Source organism: Lingula anatina, chromosome 1 (genome assembly GCF_051362555.1).
Source record: "Lingula anatina isolate TDL-2025a chromosome 1, LinAna3.0, whole genome shotgun sequence".
Taxonomy (NCBI): Eukaryota; Metazoa; Brachiopoda; class Lingulata; order Lingulida; family Lingulidae; genus Lingula; species Lingula anatina.
Window position 1 is genome coordinate 66078811 of NC_141767.1, and position 19653 is coordinate 66098463.

At 35.7% G+C, this 19653-nt stretch overlaps 2 protein-coding genes across 3 annotated transcripts; one reads left to right on the forward strand and one right to left on the reverse strand.

The window, feature by feature from the left end:
* Position 1: 1 nt before the first annotated feature.
* Positions 2-15983, reverse strand: LOC106172743 (DNA-directed RNA polymerase I subunit RPA1). Of its 2 annotated transcripts, XM_087001994.1 has the most exons (35): positions 15859-15983; positions 15482-15665; positions 15086-15213; positions 14574-14808; positions 14008-14236; positions 13710-13792; positions 13318-13526; positions 12947-13099; positions 12420-12560; positions 11818-12038; positions 11262-11394; positions 10951-11034; positions 10674-10812; positions 10395-10509; positions 9939-10047; positions 9681-9764; positions 9202-9372; positions 8854-8970; positions 8468-8679; positions 8254-8338; positions 7655-7855; positions 7083-7211; positions 6393-6557; positions 5695-6018; positions 5194-5328; positions 4809-5033; positions 4579-4628; positions 4189-4356; positions 3599-3819; positions 3140-3312; positions 2548-2628; positions 1906-2070; positions 1557-1667; positions 1160-1352; positions 2-874 (listed from the first exon to the last, which is right to left on the reverse strand). In XM_087001994.1, exons 2-35 carry the CDS (start codon positions 15642-15644, stop codon positions 768-770), a joined length of 5259 nt encoding a protein of 1752 aa, XP_086858120.1. In that variant the 5' UTR covers positions 15645-15665; positions 15859-15983; the 3' UTR covers positions 2-767. The 2 variants fall into 2 exon arrangements, with proteins under 2 accessions (XP_086858120.1, XP_086858121.1); XM_087001995.1 differs by lacking the exons at positions 2-874; positions 1160-1352; positions 1557-1667; positions 1906-2070; positions 2548-2628 and adding an exon at positions 2931-2990.
* A 1853-nt stretch (positions 15984-17836) lies between these two features.
* Positions 17837-19447, forward strand: LOC106172751 (uncharacterized). Its single transcript, XM_013553588.3, has 3 exons — positions 17837-17994; positions 18469-18657; positions 18970-19447. Exons 2-3 carry the CDS (start codon positions 18476-18478, stop codon positions 19172-19174), a joined length of 387 nt encoding a protein of 128 aa, XP_013409042.2. The 5' UTR covers positions 17837-17994; positions 18469-18475; the 3' UTR covers positions 19175-19447.
* Positions 19448-19653: the final 206 nt, after the last annotated feature.

A 19653-nucleotide genomic window follows, 5' to 3' on the forward strand; every position in this document is an offset into this window, starting at 1 on the left:
GGCATGTTCATTTTTTTATTCTATTTTGTTTAAATAACAAAAGACATTTTACGAAAGTTATACATCTCATTTTAATGAAAAACAGTTACTCAGTAAAATAATTTGCACTTGCACCTTTTTATCTTAACAAAAATAAGTGTCCATTACATTTGTCTTCAATTATCACAATAAAGTACATGATGTACACCAAGCACTACCCATTCTGAATTCCTGTAAATGTGATATTCTCTTTGTACTTCAAACAGGTCTAATGCAACCACTAAGTCACAGCATGAAGATGTTGTTTTTGGATGGATTCCATAGCAGTTCACCTGTTGTACAAGTTCACTTTTTAACTCCAGCCAAAACCACTCCACTCTGCACATCCCCTTAGGTAATGAACCAGCACCTAATGCCATGTCCCATCCTTCCTGTGCTTAAACATTTACATAAATATGTCCTCCAAAGATTAACCTCAGGGTCTGTTTCTCCCTACTAGTAGGCATTCAATGGAGATGGGAAAATTTCAATGACTAATTGTTCTTGATTCTGACTTGTTTTAGTCTCATTCCATACTGTTGAGCCAATACCTGGTGGACTGTTATGCTGAGAAATATTGTCCAAGGTTGTCTTCACCACAACCAGTGATCACTCAGTTAACATATTCAAAGTCACAAGTTTCACATTCGTCATCCATTGCCCTTTCAAAGACTGTTCTTAAATATCTTTAATGAAATGAAACAAATGCCTATTTTATACATTAGTACCAATCATGTTCATCATGCATGTTATGATACTATGAGTGGTTGTCTCAGTCCAAAGCTTCCTGTACCCACATCCACCACTCTGCCTACTACCAGACGGGCAGACGGAGACTTCAAATCATCCTTGGAACCTGTAAACACAAGTAAAGCAATTAAATTTGAAATACCATTCTAAAAGACAAATAACAAAACAAATATTGGACTTTATACCAATGCTTGCATTTATACTTCAAAATGAAAGTGAGAAAGTTAGAAAGAAAGTTTGTTAGTGCAATAATCTGACAATCAAAATTTGTGATAAAGCACGTTCTGCTAAAAAGAATCTTGAAATATCTATTTCACGTTAAGACCACTGCACCCATAAGCCCACAGCAGAAATATATCAGGCCCCCTTCAAGACTCCCACAAAACCTTACCTGAGATGGTGGTTTGTTTGAGAAAATGCATGGTGGTTTCGAAGCTCATTTTCTGCAATGGCGAGGAGTTGGATTCAATTCCCATTCTATTGAAAGGCTTATAACTTCCTTCAAAGGTCATATAGTCTGCTATAAGGGAGAGGTGTCGATAGTCAACCTGAATGCCATAGGCAGCAAACACATCTCTGCATTCCTGGAAAGCATTTTTAAAATTTTGCTTACTATACATGTAACTGGAGTTAAATAGTTTTTCACAATGGCCTACTCTATATATTTTTCAGCTCACCAAAAACCCAGATTTTGAGAGGAGGATGTTAATGTAAGTTCCTTATGTTAAGTTACTTACTTTTTATTTGCCAACTTTTTAAAGAGCCAATGAATTGAATATCAGTATCACCTTTAAAATAGCCCTGGCTGCAGCTTCTATACCATACGTCTCTGCTATAGCATGGATATCATTGGTGTACAGTCTGTCAAGGTCAAGGACACGGTCATACTGGTACATTTCCTAAAATCAAAGACCAACAATGATGATTTTTAGTAACATCAATCAATTTGATAAACTTAGTCGAACCAGTCTTTTGCTCACTTACAAGTATGAAAATAATCTAGTTCTGGACTTGTGATAAAAAAGATGTACATGTGTAAAAATTTCAAGTACCTCCCCACCCACTCTAGCTTGAGAAAAACGAACTCAATAGCACATTGTGTCCACTGCACTGGGCACTTATCAAACATGATCTTACCACAATATTAACCCCCTCTGTCCTGAGGTGTGTTCCTTCTTGCCCTGGTGTTTTCACCTCCCCCAGGATTGCCCTGGTGATCCCCTGAACCTGGTGAACCACTGCTCGCCTGGCCTCACTCTCTATCAGAGAGGCCATGTCAAACCTGGTGTCTGAGAGGGCAAGCTGGAACAAGAGAATATATGTCTTTCTGAAGTTACTCATGGACAAACAAGAACTGTATAGATATTTTTTATCTAATCTTAAATAAAATTTAACAAACAAGAGAGATTTACATGTACATGAAACTAATGTGCCACACAGTGCCTGTATCAAGACTGCATTGATTTGGATATAATCATTTAAAATGGCCAGAATTTTTTACATATAAAATCAGAATGTAAAAAAAAATAAGGAGAAATGTGCACAGCTCTCATTTTGACTTCAACTCTGGCAACATGAACAGACAGACGTATAAGGGAATTTTAAAAATCTATTCCTAGAATTAAAATTTAGTCTATTATGCAAACTATATTTTAGTATTATCACAAGTTGCTTTTCGAATGTGAAGATATTTTTGTTTTAAATCATCTTTAATACTAGAGAGAAGTGAAGCACAAAAACCTTAGTTGTGAAAGAATAATCTGGTTTTTGTCTTCTTACCTTGAGTGTGACCTGACACTTCTCTTCACTGTCTGCATCATAGGTATAACTGTGTACCCACTGGTGACTGCATAACACAGCCTGAAACAGCATACTAGTATTATAAAATATAACTGTGTACTCACTGATGACTGCATAACATAGCCTGAAACAGTATATTATATAGTATAACTGTGTACCCACTGGTGACTGCATAACACAGCCTGAAACAGTATATTATATAGTATAGCTATATGTATCCACTGGTGACTGCATAACATAGCCTGAAACAGTATATTATATAGTATAACTGTGTACCCACTGGTGACTGCATAACATAGCCTGAAACAGTATACTAGTATTATAAAATATAACTGTGTACCCACTGGTGACTGCATAACATGGCCTGAAACAGTATATTATATAGTATAACTGTGTACCCACTGGTGACTGCATAACACAGCCTGGAACAGCATATTATATCGTATAACAGTGTACCCACTGGGGACTATAAGGCACAGCCTGGAACAGTGCAATATATAATTCAGCTTTTTTAAAAGAAACAAAGTTTACAATCAAGCAATATGACAATTTGATGTCAACAAGAACTTACATTCACTCTAATTTCATCCATTTCCACTTTCCTTTTCTTCTTTTTACTCTTTTTCTTTGATACTTTGGAAGAGGCAAGTCCAGGTTCTGGAGTCACCGGCCTGGACATGTCTGACTCTGACTGACCGATACTACTGCCATCTATAGACCAGTCCTCCTCTTCAAGGTCATCATCTGCAATATGATATATATTAAATCAAAGAAACAAAGATATAGATAAATCATCAATACAATATCTTACCACTCCAAAACAAAATGAAAAAAATTTTGTACTTTATACTTTTCACTTTAAAACCTTCACACTGTGCAACTAAAAGTCAAAGAATTTACATTTAATTTGCTCTGAAAATATGCTTGTCTATCACATACATCCCTCTCCTACGTCATAATAAAAAATGTTATCATCCTCTTTTCATGGTAACTCTCTCTATTATATGCTGTACCACAATGAATACAAAACCTGATTCTTCCTCCTCTTCCCCAACCTCTTCCTTCTCCTCCTCTTCTCCCTGATAATCTCTCTCCTGCATCTGTCTCTCCCTTTCCTTCACTGCAGCAGCATCCCCATCATTCAAGTCATCATCAGATGCCAGGTCATCCTCCTCATTGGCAGTATTGTTAGCAGGCTCATTTTCTGTCTGAGGTCTTTTTCTCTCTACTACTGTGGCAGTGCTTACCATTCTGAAAAGTGCAGGTGAGAAATTGATAGAGAATAAGTCAAAAATGTCTCAGCCCTGTACTTATGAAATAAGCACATGAAGATATGCATAGTGACAAGAATAATGATCAGACTTGATCGTAATTCTTGACTCAATCTTGAGTTATTAATTTTAATATTGATTTAAGTAATACTGTCAAGTCATTAAGTGGGGAATGACAAGTTTAAAATCTCAATTAGGAATGCAGATGTCTGGAAGTATTAGATCTACTGAGCTGTACCCATCATAAGCAACACAGTGAATATTCAGCTGCAACATATACATATCACATACCATAGAAAATATATCATTAAAATCAAAACTTACATATGACCCTACAGTAGCTACTTACTTTGCCTTCGACAGTTCCAAGATTCTCTTTTTCACAGCATCACACAGATGTCTGATGAATTTCTTTTCCATGTAAGACAGCACCTTGCTCGGGGTGACACAGAAGTCCTTCTTGTAGGTTTCATATGGTAGAAACTTAAAAGTCAGTCTGTACATCCTGCTTTTATCTCTGAAAGAAAAAATATCTATGCTATAAATTAAAATTGAGATGAATTTTAATTCTGAAGAAGTTTTTTGTTTGTGCACGTATCAATTACCAAGCATTCATTAATCAACCATTTACTCTGAGCAAACGCAATCTTAAATACTTCCAGTTTTTCCACATCCAATGATTATGATTCCAAATATCTGAAGGATCAGCAGTGAAGTGAAATGTCATAAAAAAACTTACACCTTATTTTTCACAGCCAAATATTCACACACTTTTACATCTTCAAGCACCTGAAAATACAGCAGAATAGTTAACAATTTTGAAATAACAACACATGGTGAAAGTTTACAGATACTAGTTTGTTAAAATATCTTCATGAATTGTTGATCCAACTAACACAATAACCTGGCCTTCCACTTAATCTCAACTATCACACTCATGTGTCACTCAACCAAACAAAACAAACTCACCTGGGCCAAAACAACCTTGTTCAACTTGAGCTGCAGTGGTTTGGCTTTCTTTTTAGCATACTCAGTGTTGAGAATGGGGATGTCCATGTTTGGGGTCTTTATATTGGCACTAGCGACCATGAGGATTTCACGCAGTCGAGGAATACCCAGAGTTACGTTCATTTCACCACGCCCAGCAAAGTGAAAAGTATTCAGTGTCATCTGTGTGGAGGGTTCTCCAATAGACTGAAATATTTATGCCATACATATAAATATATAAATAAATATAAATACATTATTTTTTGATAAAAACAAAATAGATTTTTAAAATGATGCAAAGTCATGTATACTTGCCCAAACATTAATTTCAAAAAATTTGAGAAATGTAAGATAAGAATGAACTTACCTGAGCAGCAAGTAACCCTACAGCTTCCCCCGGCTCAGCTAGACAGTTCATAGTTCTTGAGAAGAGCATTGTCTTGAACCGGTCAGTAGAGATGTGCCCAGGAGTGACCGGAGTCTCAGTGTCATCTACCAACAACTGAAATAGAATATATTTACTTCTATGAAAATGCTACCCACAAGCGGAACTGAACTCATTAAAATATGCAGCCATGAAGCAAGTAACAACCACAATTAAGAAGTCATGCAGTTGCTTATTTCTAATCTTTTTACAATACTCTAACTAACATCATGCAGTTGCTTATTTCTAATCCTTTTACAATACTCTAACTAACATAAAGGCTGTACTGTTGTGAATATTATCAACATGTGCAGAAAGTAAAGGCATCCAATAATAAAAACAAAAAAAAAAGAAATAGAATTTGTGCTATTAGACTTCTTAAATTATTTGTGAAAGTCGCTCTATTTCTAACTTAATTTGACCAACATAAACAATGATACATACATTATCAGGATTTTTCTTGATATATTCATCCATCATTTCAAGCATGCTTTCAGAAAGAGATCCAAAATATCGTGCAGGGCTAAGGTCAGCTGCCACAGGGTCTGGGCAGCGAGAGTGGCGTTTCTCTAACTTTCTTTTCTTTTTCTCCTCAAGCTGCCTCCATGCTGCACATACAGCCTCAGTGGCTTTACTTCTCCCATGACTTCCCAGCTCAGTGTCTGGGTGCTGCTCAGTGATAGAACCCCACACCTTCTGACTGTAGCTGAGGAATCCAGATGTCCTTGTCTTGGATGAACTGGGGTTCTTTTTGTGCCACTTTTTGAGCTAACAAAGGCAAAATGAATATCAATTTAACAACTGTGTTGTTTAAAACTTTGAAAAAGACATATAGCATGCACTTATGCTTAGAGACATAAACACATTTTCATTTCTGAAAATACAGCATAAAAAAATCTCAATGTGATACAATTCAAAAAAAATTCTTACAAAATCAAATCCTGAGTTTGTCAGAAATTGCACTTAGTAAGCAAGATGTCAAATTCTAAAAAAATTTTACGAAATAATGGAATATATATCCTTTTCTACAATTATTGTAAAACAATGTGATACATATTTTCTGCTTTAAATTATGTATACATGTATAAAAATTATGTGGTTAACCAAACACCCGCCCTTTTCTTCCTGAAAATCTATTTCACCTTTTTGTGCAGTGTTCCAGCTGTGGTAGTGTCCACAATGCTTTCTGTTCTCTTCAACTCTGTCTCATTAAGGACAACATTCTGGTTGCTTATTAGGAAGGGAAACTGTTTCTTGTTTAAGAATGGTGTTTTCAGAATGTCCAAGCTGTCTTCACCATATTGAAACTGAAAAAGAAAATCAAATTAGACTTAATCTATAATTTAACAACCTGGAGAGAAGCATTTCATTTTTCTTTATTCTTTTACTGCAAGCAGTGCTAATGACTATCCCATCAGCTTTCTGAGACTGCTAAATCGGGTAAATAAAAGCAATACTTAATTTTTGCTTTTGTTTTTGATTTTGGCCTTTGTATCTCTAAAACAACCACACATATAGAAAAAAATATTAAAATTGGGTAATATTTAGTATAATACTTCATTTAATAAAAGTTTACATAAGCTAACATTCACAGGGGCGGATCCAGAGTTTTTTTCTGACAGTCTTCCAATTTATCCCTGTTGATCCATCCTCCATTTCTGACTGTCTTCCGACAGAAAAAATTAGATACCGGCCAATGTAAACTTGAAAGTCTGACCGTCTTCCGGAAGACCAGAAGACACCCTAAATCTACCCCTGATTCAAATGATTCACATTACATTAACTATACAATTGTAATACTTTTCATGGCAACACATCATTTCCCCCATTACCTGGACCACGCTACCGTCACTGTCCCTCACTGACATGTCATAGTTGACCATAATACCCTCCAGATGTTTGATGATACATCTCTGTAAGTAGCCACTTCTACTGGTCTTCACAGCTGTGTCTATCAAACCCTGCAATTATGAAGTCTCTAATGAGGGATCTTTGCTTCTGCCAAACAGACTTCACACTGTGCAAAAAGGTTACAAACTAATTCAACAAATGGTTAAATATAAGACAGTGCCTACATGTACAGCAAGGCAAATTTATGCCGAGTCTGGACATTGGTGAAAATAAATGTTACATTCGAAATTTGCATCTATTTCTAATAACTAATCACTTTAAGTTTCAATCTTTTCATATTTATGCATCTATCTCCAGATCTCATTTTATTTTCACATCTAAATGGACGAAAACTGATGATTTTTTTAATCATTATTATCATTATTATTGTTTCACTTTGTTATCCATGTGAAGAGATCAGAATTTCTGGTGTAAAGTTTACATACATATATAACTGAATAAGTTATTATTAATTATAAACAGCAGAAATATGTGTCACAATGGCTAGTCATACCTCTCTGCCTGCCATACAATGATAGAAATATTCCTGAGGTCTAATCCCAGTAAGAAACCTGCCGTCCACAAACCCTCCCGCCCTGGGGGATGTGTCATAGGGGAGAAAAGAGGGCAATGATCTCCCACTGAGCATGAGAGGGGGTCGACGACCTTCTAACTCTATCTGACCTAGAAGGCATGAGATCTGCATACAGTTCACCTAGGAGTAAAAATATACATATAATCCAAGCGTAAGATCAAATGTGTATTATACTGAATAATGTAGAGAATTGCCACACTAAAAAGCTAATGCTTCGTTAAAGAGAACATTATGAAAATGAAAAAATGTATTTGTCTTTGAAACACATACAAACACTCATAATCAGGGATTCAAAGCCATATTTTTTCCAACAGGCATAGGGATCAGAAAAGAAGTCCTTGATTAATGCCACAATAAAGAACAGACTCTGGTTGGCAAGTGGGTACATAATAGCACTAAGCTGAAGGCAACTGCTCCATCTATGCTCCGACTAAACATTTTTTTCGAGATACATGAGTTTATATCACGTGTTAAACAGAATTCCTATGTGATAAAAGTGTTATGAAACATGTACTTACTGATGACCCTTTAGCACCAGACTGGACCATTAACTGTAAATTATTATTTGGAAATATTTTCTGTAGCCCATGTGGCATACAAACTCTAGAACAACAAGAAATAAGCAAGTCAAAGTTATGTGAAAAAAATAACAAAATATACTGTCTATCATATTTACTTTATAAAATATAATATTACAAATTTATGCAAAGAGTCACTATAACACAATCTTACTTTGCTATGTTATTCTGATATTCATCTGTTTTCTGCTTCATGGCCAGGTCTAGCTCCATCATATGGCGTCCATCTTTGTTATAATGTGCTTTCTCTAACTTCTGCAGCAGGGTTTTAGTGTCATCTGGGGAATTTACACCCATGGCTTTGGCTGCCGCCTCATCCCCACACAGCCGAGAGGCATCCACATTCTTCTTTCTCTTCACGTCAGCCTACGGGAGAGGAGAAGAGAAAAGTCTTGAATATTTATCTTTTTTTAAATACAATACTTTATCTTCAAATATATTCACAGCAGTAATCAGTTGACAGCACTTAAAGTAAAAAGAATAAGGATAGAGCAACATTAATATCTTCTTAGACACAACACCTTGATTCAACTTGTTTACCTGTGGGGTCACCAAAATATCCTCAGGGCCTAAAGTGAACCCATGTTGCTGAAGAAAGGTTGTAAAGAGTTTGGCTAAACTTGTCAACAGTTTGCAGGCCACTACTCCTCCATATAGCTACAAAAAGAAAAGACATGTCATTCTATATTAGTATTGTACTTATCTGCGGGAAGACATTACAAGAACGTCCCTGTGCATTATCATGTTACATGTTTGTAGCAAGAAGACTGTACTAAGATGAGAAAGTTACATTATTCAAGTAACAAAACATTCCAACATGCACAAAATGGACAACTATTTGATGACATTAATCCCGCAATGCTATTATGCAGTCCCATCCATACTTGCCTCATAGCAACAGTGCACTAAACCATACGGCGTGGGTCCATAGTGCCCCTTGTCCAGTACCCCACACAGCAGTTCTCCTGACCGGATGACCACCTCAGATTCACTCATGGACTCATCCTTCAGGGCTTGTCCTCCGGCCAACCATGCCCTCGGCTGACCAGCTAACCAGTTCTGCAGAAATCAGTTTGGTTCATATTACATGAAATGACTAGTAGGTACTTATATTACAAATTAAGTTATTTTGTTAATCAAATAAAAAAATAATGAGTTGAAAAGCAGGACTGTTTTTCATAATGGTCACACACCTTTTACAGGTAAGTTGTCGTAAAACAAATGGCACAGTTGACTGCATTTTAATGCTAAAATATTAGATTTTGTATGCTTCCCCTCTTAAATGAATTACAAGTAATGCATGGTATGGTTAACAGAGGTAACTGCTTTCAAGAGAAAAAGGAAATGCAAATAGGGGAAATTCTCACCTTGGCAGCTATCTTTGCTTTGCCATGCAGGTTCAAAGCTGGTTTGCCTTCAGGAATCAGGTTCAGCAGCACAGTAGAAAGGACCTGGGAAATAAATAATTCTTTGAATAAGCTACATTAAAAACTACTTCTTCCAGCAGAAAACCATTTAAGTTTTTTAATAAAGGCAATTTTTTAATCTATAGTTAATCCCAGATTATATGTTACATATTTAAGTATTTGAAATATCTATCATGGTGAGAGATGGTGATGACTTACTTGTTTTCCTGACCATAATTTCACTGGCTTAATCATGCCTGGTCTCAGCATTTTCACTGGTCCATATTTATCTGTAAGTGCTGCATATACAAGCTGCTGGTAGTCTCCTCTGAAATAAAGATATCATAATAAGTCTGGTAAACTGATTATTTCATGTGCTTTAAACAAAAGCTGTACAAAATTTACAATCCTCCGTATCAGGTTGACAGTTATGAATAAATGATTTCTTTATATTAAATAAAAATTGGTCACTATGGATGGGAATGATCCAGTGCCTCATCTAAGACAAAGTGATCTTGTACCTGACCTGCTGTTCACCTACTAAAGAACCACTCTCTAACAGTGAGCATCATGCCAAAGACCATATGATCTTGTACCTGACCTGTCACTCACCTGCTAAAGAACTTCCCTCTCATTGTAAGCATCATTCCAAAGACTATGTGACCCGTCACTCACCTGTTAAAGAACCGCCCTCTCATAGTAAGCATCACACCAGAGACCATGTGGTCTTGAATCAAGCCAGCAAGTGGTGTCCCGTCTTTGGGGACCAAGTACTGGAAGTTGGTGCTGGCTAAAATACAAGGAAACTATGTATGGAAAAACTTTCGGAAACATATCAAATATTCTAAATAATGTTTACAGATAGCCATAATCAAAGTGTAATAAAAATGTGTTATATGTTATGATGACACAAAAAATACAAAAATACAAACAAGAGGATGTGTGTGAGATTACCTATTGTGTAAGCCTCAGCCCTGGCTATCTCATCTTGGACAAAGTGAGCATTCATTTCATCTCCATCAAAGTCAGCATTGTAGGCCTTACAGTTGGCATAATGAAGACGTAATGTTTTCTCCGCTGGCAACACACGGGCCTGGAAATAACATGCATGTATGACACCAAGATCTTTATGTAAAAGTGATTGTATATTTTTCTGAGTTACCAAACCTAACATAACATAACTATTATTTAAAAAAATAACACTCCTGATTATCTGTTTTGACTTACATACCTTGTGTGCCTGTATACTTGGTCTATGAAGAGTTGGCTGCCTGTTTAACAACAGAACATCTCCATTCTTTAAATGTCGTAGCACCTGTAATAATAAATTTTCATTTGATACATTAAATATATTAAAATTAATTTCCAAAGCATCATTTTCAACAAATCAGTTTGCTGCTGACACGCCTGTCCTAAATTACAGAACTATTAATTGCCAGCCCCCCAAACAAAATGTGTTATCATTTCCTGGCATGAGAATTATTTCAGTAATTGATCCAAATACAATACTGACACAAGACTTGTGGCTGTTGCCCAGTTTACCTTCTTGCTCTCTGGGGGTCCATGATAAAATGTGCTTGGTGTCAGCAATTCCTTGGCTATGGCTTCCCTCTGTCTGACATCTGTGGGGTTCAACATGATCCTGGTACCATCTTCATTCTCAACAAATACAGCACTACAACACCAGATCATATGAGCTTATAGATAAATGATTATGAAATGTAATGATTTTAAATCCATTCTGTCATGTTTTTTAAATATTTTCAATCAATACATTTCCTTTAATAGGCCTAACAATTATAAGTTTCATTTTCAGCAAATACAGCACTACAACACCAGATCATATCAGCTGATAGATAATATATGATATGTAATAAAGCAACTTTGAATGCATTCCATCACGTTTTTTAATATATATTCATCCATATATTTCCTTTCATAGGCCTAACAATTATAACAGTTTAAAACAATTTGAAATGAAATTTTAAGTGAAAAAAAAAATGGCCCATTGGTTGAAATCACAATTCAGAAGTATTTCACTTCATAACTGTATGGAATTCAGCATCATCTGCAGCTCCATTCAACTGCAGTTCCTTACCCAGGATGTTGCCTTGGTCCATTGATGACAGCTTGCCTCAGCTCTTGGACATTCCAAGGAGTGACCGGCTGAGGATAGGTCAGTTTAAGAGCAAACACCATCGGTATCCCTATCTCATCAGTGTTAATATAAGGGTCTGGTGAGATGACGGATCTAGCAGCATAGTTCACCCTCTTCCCCATCATGTGCTTCCTAAACAGACCCTCCTTCTTCTCAAGTAACTAGAAATATCGTTTATGATTCATATAAGCTGGCAGCTTAACATCTAGATGAAGATCTGTCAAATAACAAGGGGATCTGTGCTTCATACAACCAAAGTCTGATAATCAATCTAAACATTTAGTTCACTCTAAAAAACAACATCGTGACAATAATCTTAGCAAATCTAAATATCAAGTCCAAGGCATTTAATTTTTTTTTTCAATGGGCCATAGAACAATTATAAGGGAAATGATTTCAAATTTTTACCTCACCATTTTTTTTAGAAAAATGGACTGAATATGCATTTTGTTTTGGGAAAATAGTGCACCTCCTGTAAATAAGAATTTTATCCAAAAACAATTAAACTAGATAATCCTCCGTTGGTTTTTCCTGACTCTAACCTGTTTTATTCCTGGGTGTTTATCAGTGGACATTTTATCTAATTCACTGTCCACTACACAGTTCACTTGGGTTTGCATCCTGACCCAGACATTCTGTAGCTTTTCTGTCAGACTTTTCCCAGGAACACTTTCAAGAAGAGTCTGAAAGAGATAAATATACAATATACTTTAAATAATCCATGTAGACTAAATAATTTGGCTGAACAATTGTTTTTTACATAAACCCAATGTGATTTGTTTATATATATATATATATATATATATATATATATATATATATATATATATATATATATATATATATATATATATATATATCTTGTTTACAATTATCCTTCTGGTTACTAATTATTTGACCATCATTTAACAGGTTTCTGTTTGTTTCCTCATCTACTATGCACCAATATCACTTAGTCCAGCCTTTTCTTTATTTCTCGCTATGATGATATTCAAAATTTGTTAAAACGTGGGCATTTATTTGTAACTTGTACAACTAAACACAATTAATAAAACTACAGCCCACTCACCGTTTCTTCTTCAGAGCGTGTTATATCAGCACCTTCTTTCTCTGATCTCTGAATATCTGCCAATATTTGACGTATAGTAATGGCATCTAGGAGAACTTTACTAAGATTCCCTGACTGGGGATGTTCATATTTTCTCTCTTTCATCACAGCCATCTACATTACGAAAGATAAATGTCTGTTCAATCACACATATAATCTTCTCCAAATGAATCAAACAATATTTGGAACTTTTTTCTCTTAAAAAAGCTACTGTAATGCTTGGATTTCAAAAAAAAAATGTCACAATTTTCTCTTTTATGGTACTTACATTATAGCATAATGTGTATTTCAACTGAAACAGTTATATTAGTATTCTAAGACAACATTTTTACCGGTCTAAATCTGTTTGGTGCTACAGACACAACATCCAAGAAGAAGATATCTGTTGGGTATTTGTGTGAGTTTTTCATAATTAAAGCCCCAAACAGTTTCATGAAAACTGCCTTATCATTACTCCACACTTTTCGTATGTGACTGCGTGCCTCCATAGGTGTCAAGTACAGCTGTTCGCTGATTGCAGACACTTCCTTTTCATTTAAATCTGGAAATAAGATGACCTCTCCTTACTCAACATGTCAATAATCTGTATATAAAAGTTTAGATGAAGCATTTTCTAAATCATTGATTTTACTCTCAGCACTGGCTCTATTTTATGCCTGCTTGCTATGGAGATGTTTAAATTTAGTTTTAAGAAATCTTTGTTCTTCTCCATATCTATTTTTACCTTCTGAAGGCTCATTCTTTTCATCTTCCATTTCAACTACTTCATCTTCCAAGTATTCAGAATTACCCTCCTGCAGGGCTTGCCTAGAAAACAAAAAAAAATATTCATACTTACAGATCAGAACTCATTTTCTGGAATATATTACCAACATCTTCACTTTTACACAAAAATGAATAATTTTAATTTTGAAATTCAAAAAGCATATAAATCATTCAGAATGTGTTCCCTATCATTTAGTCAGGTAAATGTAGAGTATACACAGTTTATCATATTTCAAAACAACATTAATAACACTTGCTTTCTTTGCTGTTTCTGTCTGTTTTTCTTCTCAATCATTTCCCTGGCACTTTTTCTATCTAGTCCTTTCTGGAAAAAGATTTTTGTGTTGTGTTCTGATCGCATAGGCTTCACTGGCATCTTGCAGTGTCCACATATTTTGCCTTTTGGTATAAGGTGGTCCTTGAGAAATTGTTTGATTAGTTGCTGCTTCATTTCAGTGATGTGTTTCACTTGATAGGAGTTACCATCTTGAAAAAACAAAAATAAAATAAAAATAAGTACAGTGCACTATCCCTATTGTAATTTCTTGATGTTTTACAACATTTGCAGAAAATATATCAATTGGTCAATTTTATTAAAAATTGTAGCTTTTTATTAGTCTGTTTTCAAAATCATTTTCACAAAAACAGTTAAGTCTGAGAATTACAAAGTATGTAATCTTTAAGTCAGGAATGACTTAGGCTCCATAAATAAATTACACAAAAGTTCAAAATGCATCACTCCTGGAGTTCGTTGAAAGTATACTTTTACCAGTGATTATCATCTCTCTGTACTAATTCAAAGTGCATTATTTGATGTGCTTACTTTCTATGTTCACTCCGAGTGCTGACTGGAGGCACTCTTCCAGCTGTCTCTGTATTGTATCCTCCATGCCTATATCTGTTCCCTGTTCATTCAGTACATTAGAATACAAGTCCTGCATCTCCCCTACAATGTGTAGTAACCCATGATCTAAAGCAGTCAGCTGGTGGGTGATAAGAGAACATTGGGCACCCCTGGCAAGCAATCTGTTACAAGAAAAGCATGTGCCTTTCAGAATCTGAAAGAAAAAGAATTGGACAGAAAAACATACAAGCCAAGCATATACTTAAAAATGCCATGCTTCCTCTTTACAAAACAAAAAGCAGACAGACACACTAATTTCGGTCAGCCTTTGATGCTGTTTGACCTAACAAAATAACTAAAACAAATATATATGGACTATAAGGTACTGAATATTTTCCACACTTCTTAAGTTCAAGTTTAATTCAATTTTCACTAACATAACTAAACCACATCTAATGAAACTATCAGATTATATTTACTCATTTGCCTACCTGGAATAGGTTCTTAAAGAACACAGGGTTATACACAGGTAATGGCAAGGATATATGTCCCATGTGGCCTGGACACCACTGGCTCATCTGACCACAGGTCTCACACTGGTCATCTCTGTCTTGTGGACCTGAGAGTGAAAACATCTTGTTTTACCCAAAGGATGTTGTAACAATGGTGCAAAAATTCACATTACAACTGACATCTTTAGTCCCAAAGGATTCTTTTGGCTTTGCCTGTACATGTGATAATTGCAAAATGTGTGCATATTACACATCTGGAATTTTAATGTAAAAATAAAGTTGTAAGACAAGTAACAATTCTTAAATAACACATCAGAAGTGTACAATGCTAAAGTGCACTCTTTTTTTAAACCCTGACTGCATATACATACATACCGAGAGCTGGATCGTACAGTCCGCCACTGGTAGGGTGTTGCAGGGAATCAAATGACTGGGGGTTGGTCAACTCCTTCACACTCAGACCTAAAATCTCGTCATCAGTGTAGGTGCCAAACGTGATACCATGTGGTAGGAAGGGAGAGAAGTCTTTTGGTTCCATTAGGTATGCTTTTTAGCAAAACTGCAAAGTACAGCATGTATAAACATACATTAAATATCGACAACTTATTTACCCAAATACACACGAACTTCCACCATTTACAGTACTAACACTGCAAAACCCTGCTTGTTGAAGATCGAGGTACGTCAATATTTATATCAAATGTATATGTATATAACTAAAATAATAATGTACACTCTAAAGGCCGTCCTACCTCTTATATTTTCAAATATTGCACTGTGTTTACCATATAACACCAGACTTAGTTCTCACAAACATTCTCCCTTCCACACGTGCAGCACCAACATTGTAATGGATCTTCTCCCATTGAAGAGTTAAACATTCAAGACAGTCCTAGTTATCTTAACGTTCCAAAGATCACGCAAGGACTTTTTGGTGACTCTAAGATCTAATATACCGTTTCTTAGATCTTAGGGTGACTTATTTTTTTATATCCTTTGTGAATGGCATGTGCTTATGCCTGCAAAGAAAAAAATACTTCGTTTTGGATTGATCTAGGCAAAGGAAAGAGCTGGTTTTGTAGCGGTTTTAGAATTTTACATATTAATTGAATTTTCAGACCTTTACATGCAAGGCGCAATCATGTACACTGTGGCATATGCAAAGATGCACAAAGTTACGATATTTATGATATAACAGTACACAATTTTTAAAGGTTTGGAATCACGGTGAAGCGTTTTCCGTTATTGTAATTAAATGTGGGATAAATATTGGCTTTTATATTTATAATCTCTAATAAGATAATGCAGTCCAGAAATATTACTTTCCCCAGAAAATTTCCACAGATTTTCAAAACGGCAGTATTAAAGTCAATGACATTGCTAAGGACGCCAAGAAATTTCTTCAAGAAAGAAACTACTGTATGTACAATGTAACCCATGCAAAACTGACTTCTTTACGGTAAAAAAGTCATAATACATGTATTTGTACCTTAATAACCTGCAAAGCTACTTATCCTTTCCGCTTTAGACCTTAAAAACCATGAATCCCTCTTGACAATTCAGGACACTTATTTTACTGTCAGACAGGGGTAGGGTGGGGAGGGGATTCTGTAGAAAGACGTCGGGAAGTCTGAAATACAGTAAGTCTACGTTGTATGCGAAATGCACATAGGATGCTGAATGAAATACGATGGCCACACAAGTACAGAGAAAATGATTGCGAAAGATGCAATGGTAACCCTGCATGTTCAACTGAACGCAAATCTGGTATTTGGAATAGTGTACAATAAACTGTGCTGGTCTTTTTCCATATCTCTATCTCTTTCCCCATAGGCTATCAGTTTAAAAACAATTTACTAAGACAGTTTGATACATGCCATCAATTCATAATAGCGACCTCACCCCCTTGCCTCATTCAAAGATGCAAAATTCAAGGTCGTAAAAATGAAATAACCCACTAACCCCTGATTGCACTGCATGCACCGACTTTATGATATATTTACAACCTGCGTGACCACAAAACAATGTCAGCAATAAAAAGACATGTATGCAACGGAATTAAATAAACACATAAATAAATAAATGAATGTTGCCTGTGAATCGACTTTTTGGACAAATTATGATTTGAACTTTTCACCTTGAAGACAGGCTACAATCAACACATAATGTCCATCCATTGGGATCTGTATCGGGTCGATATTGGAGACGGGTGTGTTAGTTACGTGACATAAAACAAAAACAAACAAACAAACAAGCGAAGGCACACTCTGTCAGGTAGTGTGCCTCCGGTAGCTGTTTATTAGCAATGAGCAGGCGATTTAATGATATTTTAAGATTATTTCGTTTAGCTTTTTTTATCTTTATAATGTAGATTCACTCTTTTACTCTCATTCTTGTATTTATTTGTAATTTCAATTAACCTATTTCTGTCTATTTATACTCATATTATACTCATATTTTTTTAAATTCTGTGTTGGTTAATGGCCACACCTCTTGACCTGACATGTATACGCCCAGCACATTTTGAATTAAAACTCTGAAGCCCATCTCTTAGTTATAATGGTTGCAGCCCGCTGATGCCATTTCCACGTAATCGAAACGCTAATTATTATCGCCTGTCTTAAGTTATAAAGTAAATATGCTATCAAATTATATCTAAGCCGCTTACTTTAGAACATTGTTAGGTCACCCAGATATCAAATTCCTACTCCAGGTATGTCATGTCAACAAACAATATAAACATAATATACACGCTGTAGTGGATAGACGCTCTTCAAACCCTCAGGTTTTGTAGGTCAAAGCCGCGTCCCCTAGCAAGCTTGCAAGTTAACTGAGCGAACTCTCTTGTACCTCCACCGTAAGGCGCTGAACTTGTGTATAGACAACTGGTGAGTTTTTGCGCATATGTATTTTCCACCCTGAAGTTTTTTCATAGTGACAATTATGATGATTTAGAACCACTATTACTATGTGATATCAAAGCATCTCGGAGGATATTTACGGATGCACAAGACATGGGTTTTTCTACTATTATTGACCTCTTTTAAGTAGCCTCAAAAACGCCAGAACTACACGCTTCATGTATAATTCGTAAAGATCAAACTCCAACCCGAACCAATCAGCGATAAAGACTATCAGCGATGCTTGTCAAATTTGTGGTTTCATGTCTGTCAGGTCTATAATAGTGAACATGTGATGGATAATACCGCACGATATATTACATATATACACACACACACACACACACACACATATATATATATATATATATATATATATATATATATATATATATATATATATATGTGGATCGTTATATTATAATGGCTGATGATTATTCTGATTATTCTCTGATGTTGCAGGTACATAATGGCAGATATCAATGTGAGCGTTAGTATCGGCGTGGTTGTGTGTGTCATTGTCGCCGAGTTGATTAGTACACTTTGGTACAATGACCGTACCCCATGGCACAGTTGGCACGGAGCGAGGTTCTTCGCGGCTGCCCTGATATCAGACGTAGGTCTGGTTTTAATCATGTCTTTCTTGACCAAGTAAGTATTCCAAAACACGTCGAGTAGAAACGTGTGATTCGCGTGAAGTGAAATAAAACATACACTGTGAAAATTAATGAACCAAGACCTTTTTTATTCCCAATATTGATGGGAAGAGTGAGTTGAGAATGGATTTTTACCTTTTCATTATGCTGGCTGATAAATACGTATCATAGATTACACATGCTTAGGTTTCACTAATTCTTTTGAAAACAAAATAACTATATATGATCCTACCAATTTACAGTAAAGTTATTTTAAACTTTTGAATTTTAATAGGTCTACATTTCAAATAACTTATTTTCACTCTAGGAAGTATTACAGTGTGTCCTATCGTGATTGGGAGTCCGCTGCCTGGCTCGCGGGACTCACCGCCGCTCTGTACGCTTGTTTAGAAGCGCCCCACGTCGTTCACAATGGGCATTCTCTGAGGAACTTCACCTTCCATGTCTTCCACAAGTTTGTCATTGTGTTTGCCATCGTGTTGGTGTACGACTACTGTAATCAACACTTCTAGAAGACACAAAAACGTGTAGTGTGATTTGAACAATGACAATAAGAAGCAATCTCAAAAGTGTTTACACAACAGGTTTATTAAGAGCAGTGCTGTTCGTTTTCATAGTGATGTTACTTTCATGAATCATTTTTAGCGCTATATGGTTCTACATATGATAATTAATAACGTATTAACCATACTATAGTATTTAAATCTCATTTGTAAGTTATAGCATTTTGTTACTTGAACATGTACTACAGAGCGTAGGAAGTGAATAAATGATAACTTAATCCATTGACTGTTTTTTTTTATTGTATAAATCGTACGATCGAAAAAATATATTTCTACGCATACAATCTTTAATGAGCCTGCCTGGGCAAAGTGACTACCGGAGTGTCGTTTCTCAACTAACGCAACATTAGTTATTCCAATTACATTCAACGCTGCATGACTACAGAATCAGGATTGCGTGGATTATGGGTAATTGCAGGCGTGGATTG

Coding starts and splice junctions, on each gene's coding strand:
- LOC106172743 (XM_087001994.1), bottom strand. CDS start 15,644: ATGGAACCAAAAGACTTCTCTCCCTTCCTACCACATGGTATCACGTTT. Junction 13,100..13,317: donor CACCAAACAGATTTAGACCG/GTAAAAATGTTG, acceptor TTCGTAATGTAG/ATGGCTGTGATGAAAGAGAG. Junction 5,329..5,694: donor TCAAGAAAAATCCTGATAAT/GTATGTATCATT, acceptor ATTCTATTTCAG/TTGTTGGTAGATGACACTGA.
- LOC106172751 (XM_013553588.3), top strand. CDS start 18,476: ATGGCAGATATCAATGTGAGCGTTAGTATCGGCGTGGTTGTGTGTGTC. Junction 18,658..18,969: donor ATCATGTCTTTCTTGACCAA/GTAAGTATTCCA, acceptor TTTTCACTCTAG/GAAGTATTACAGTGTGTCCT.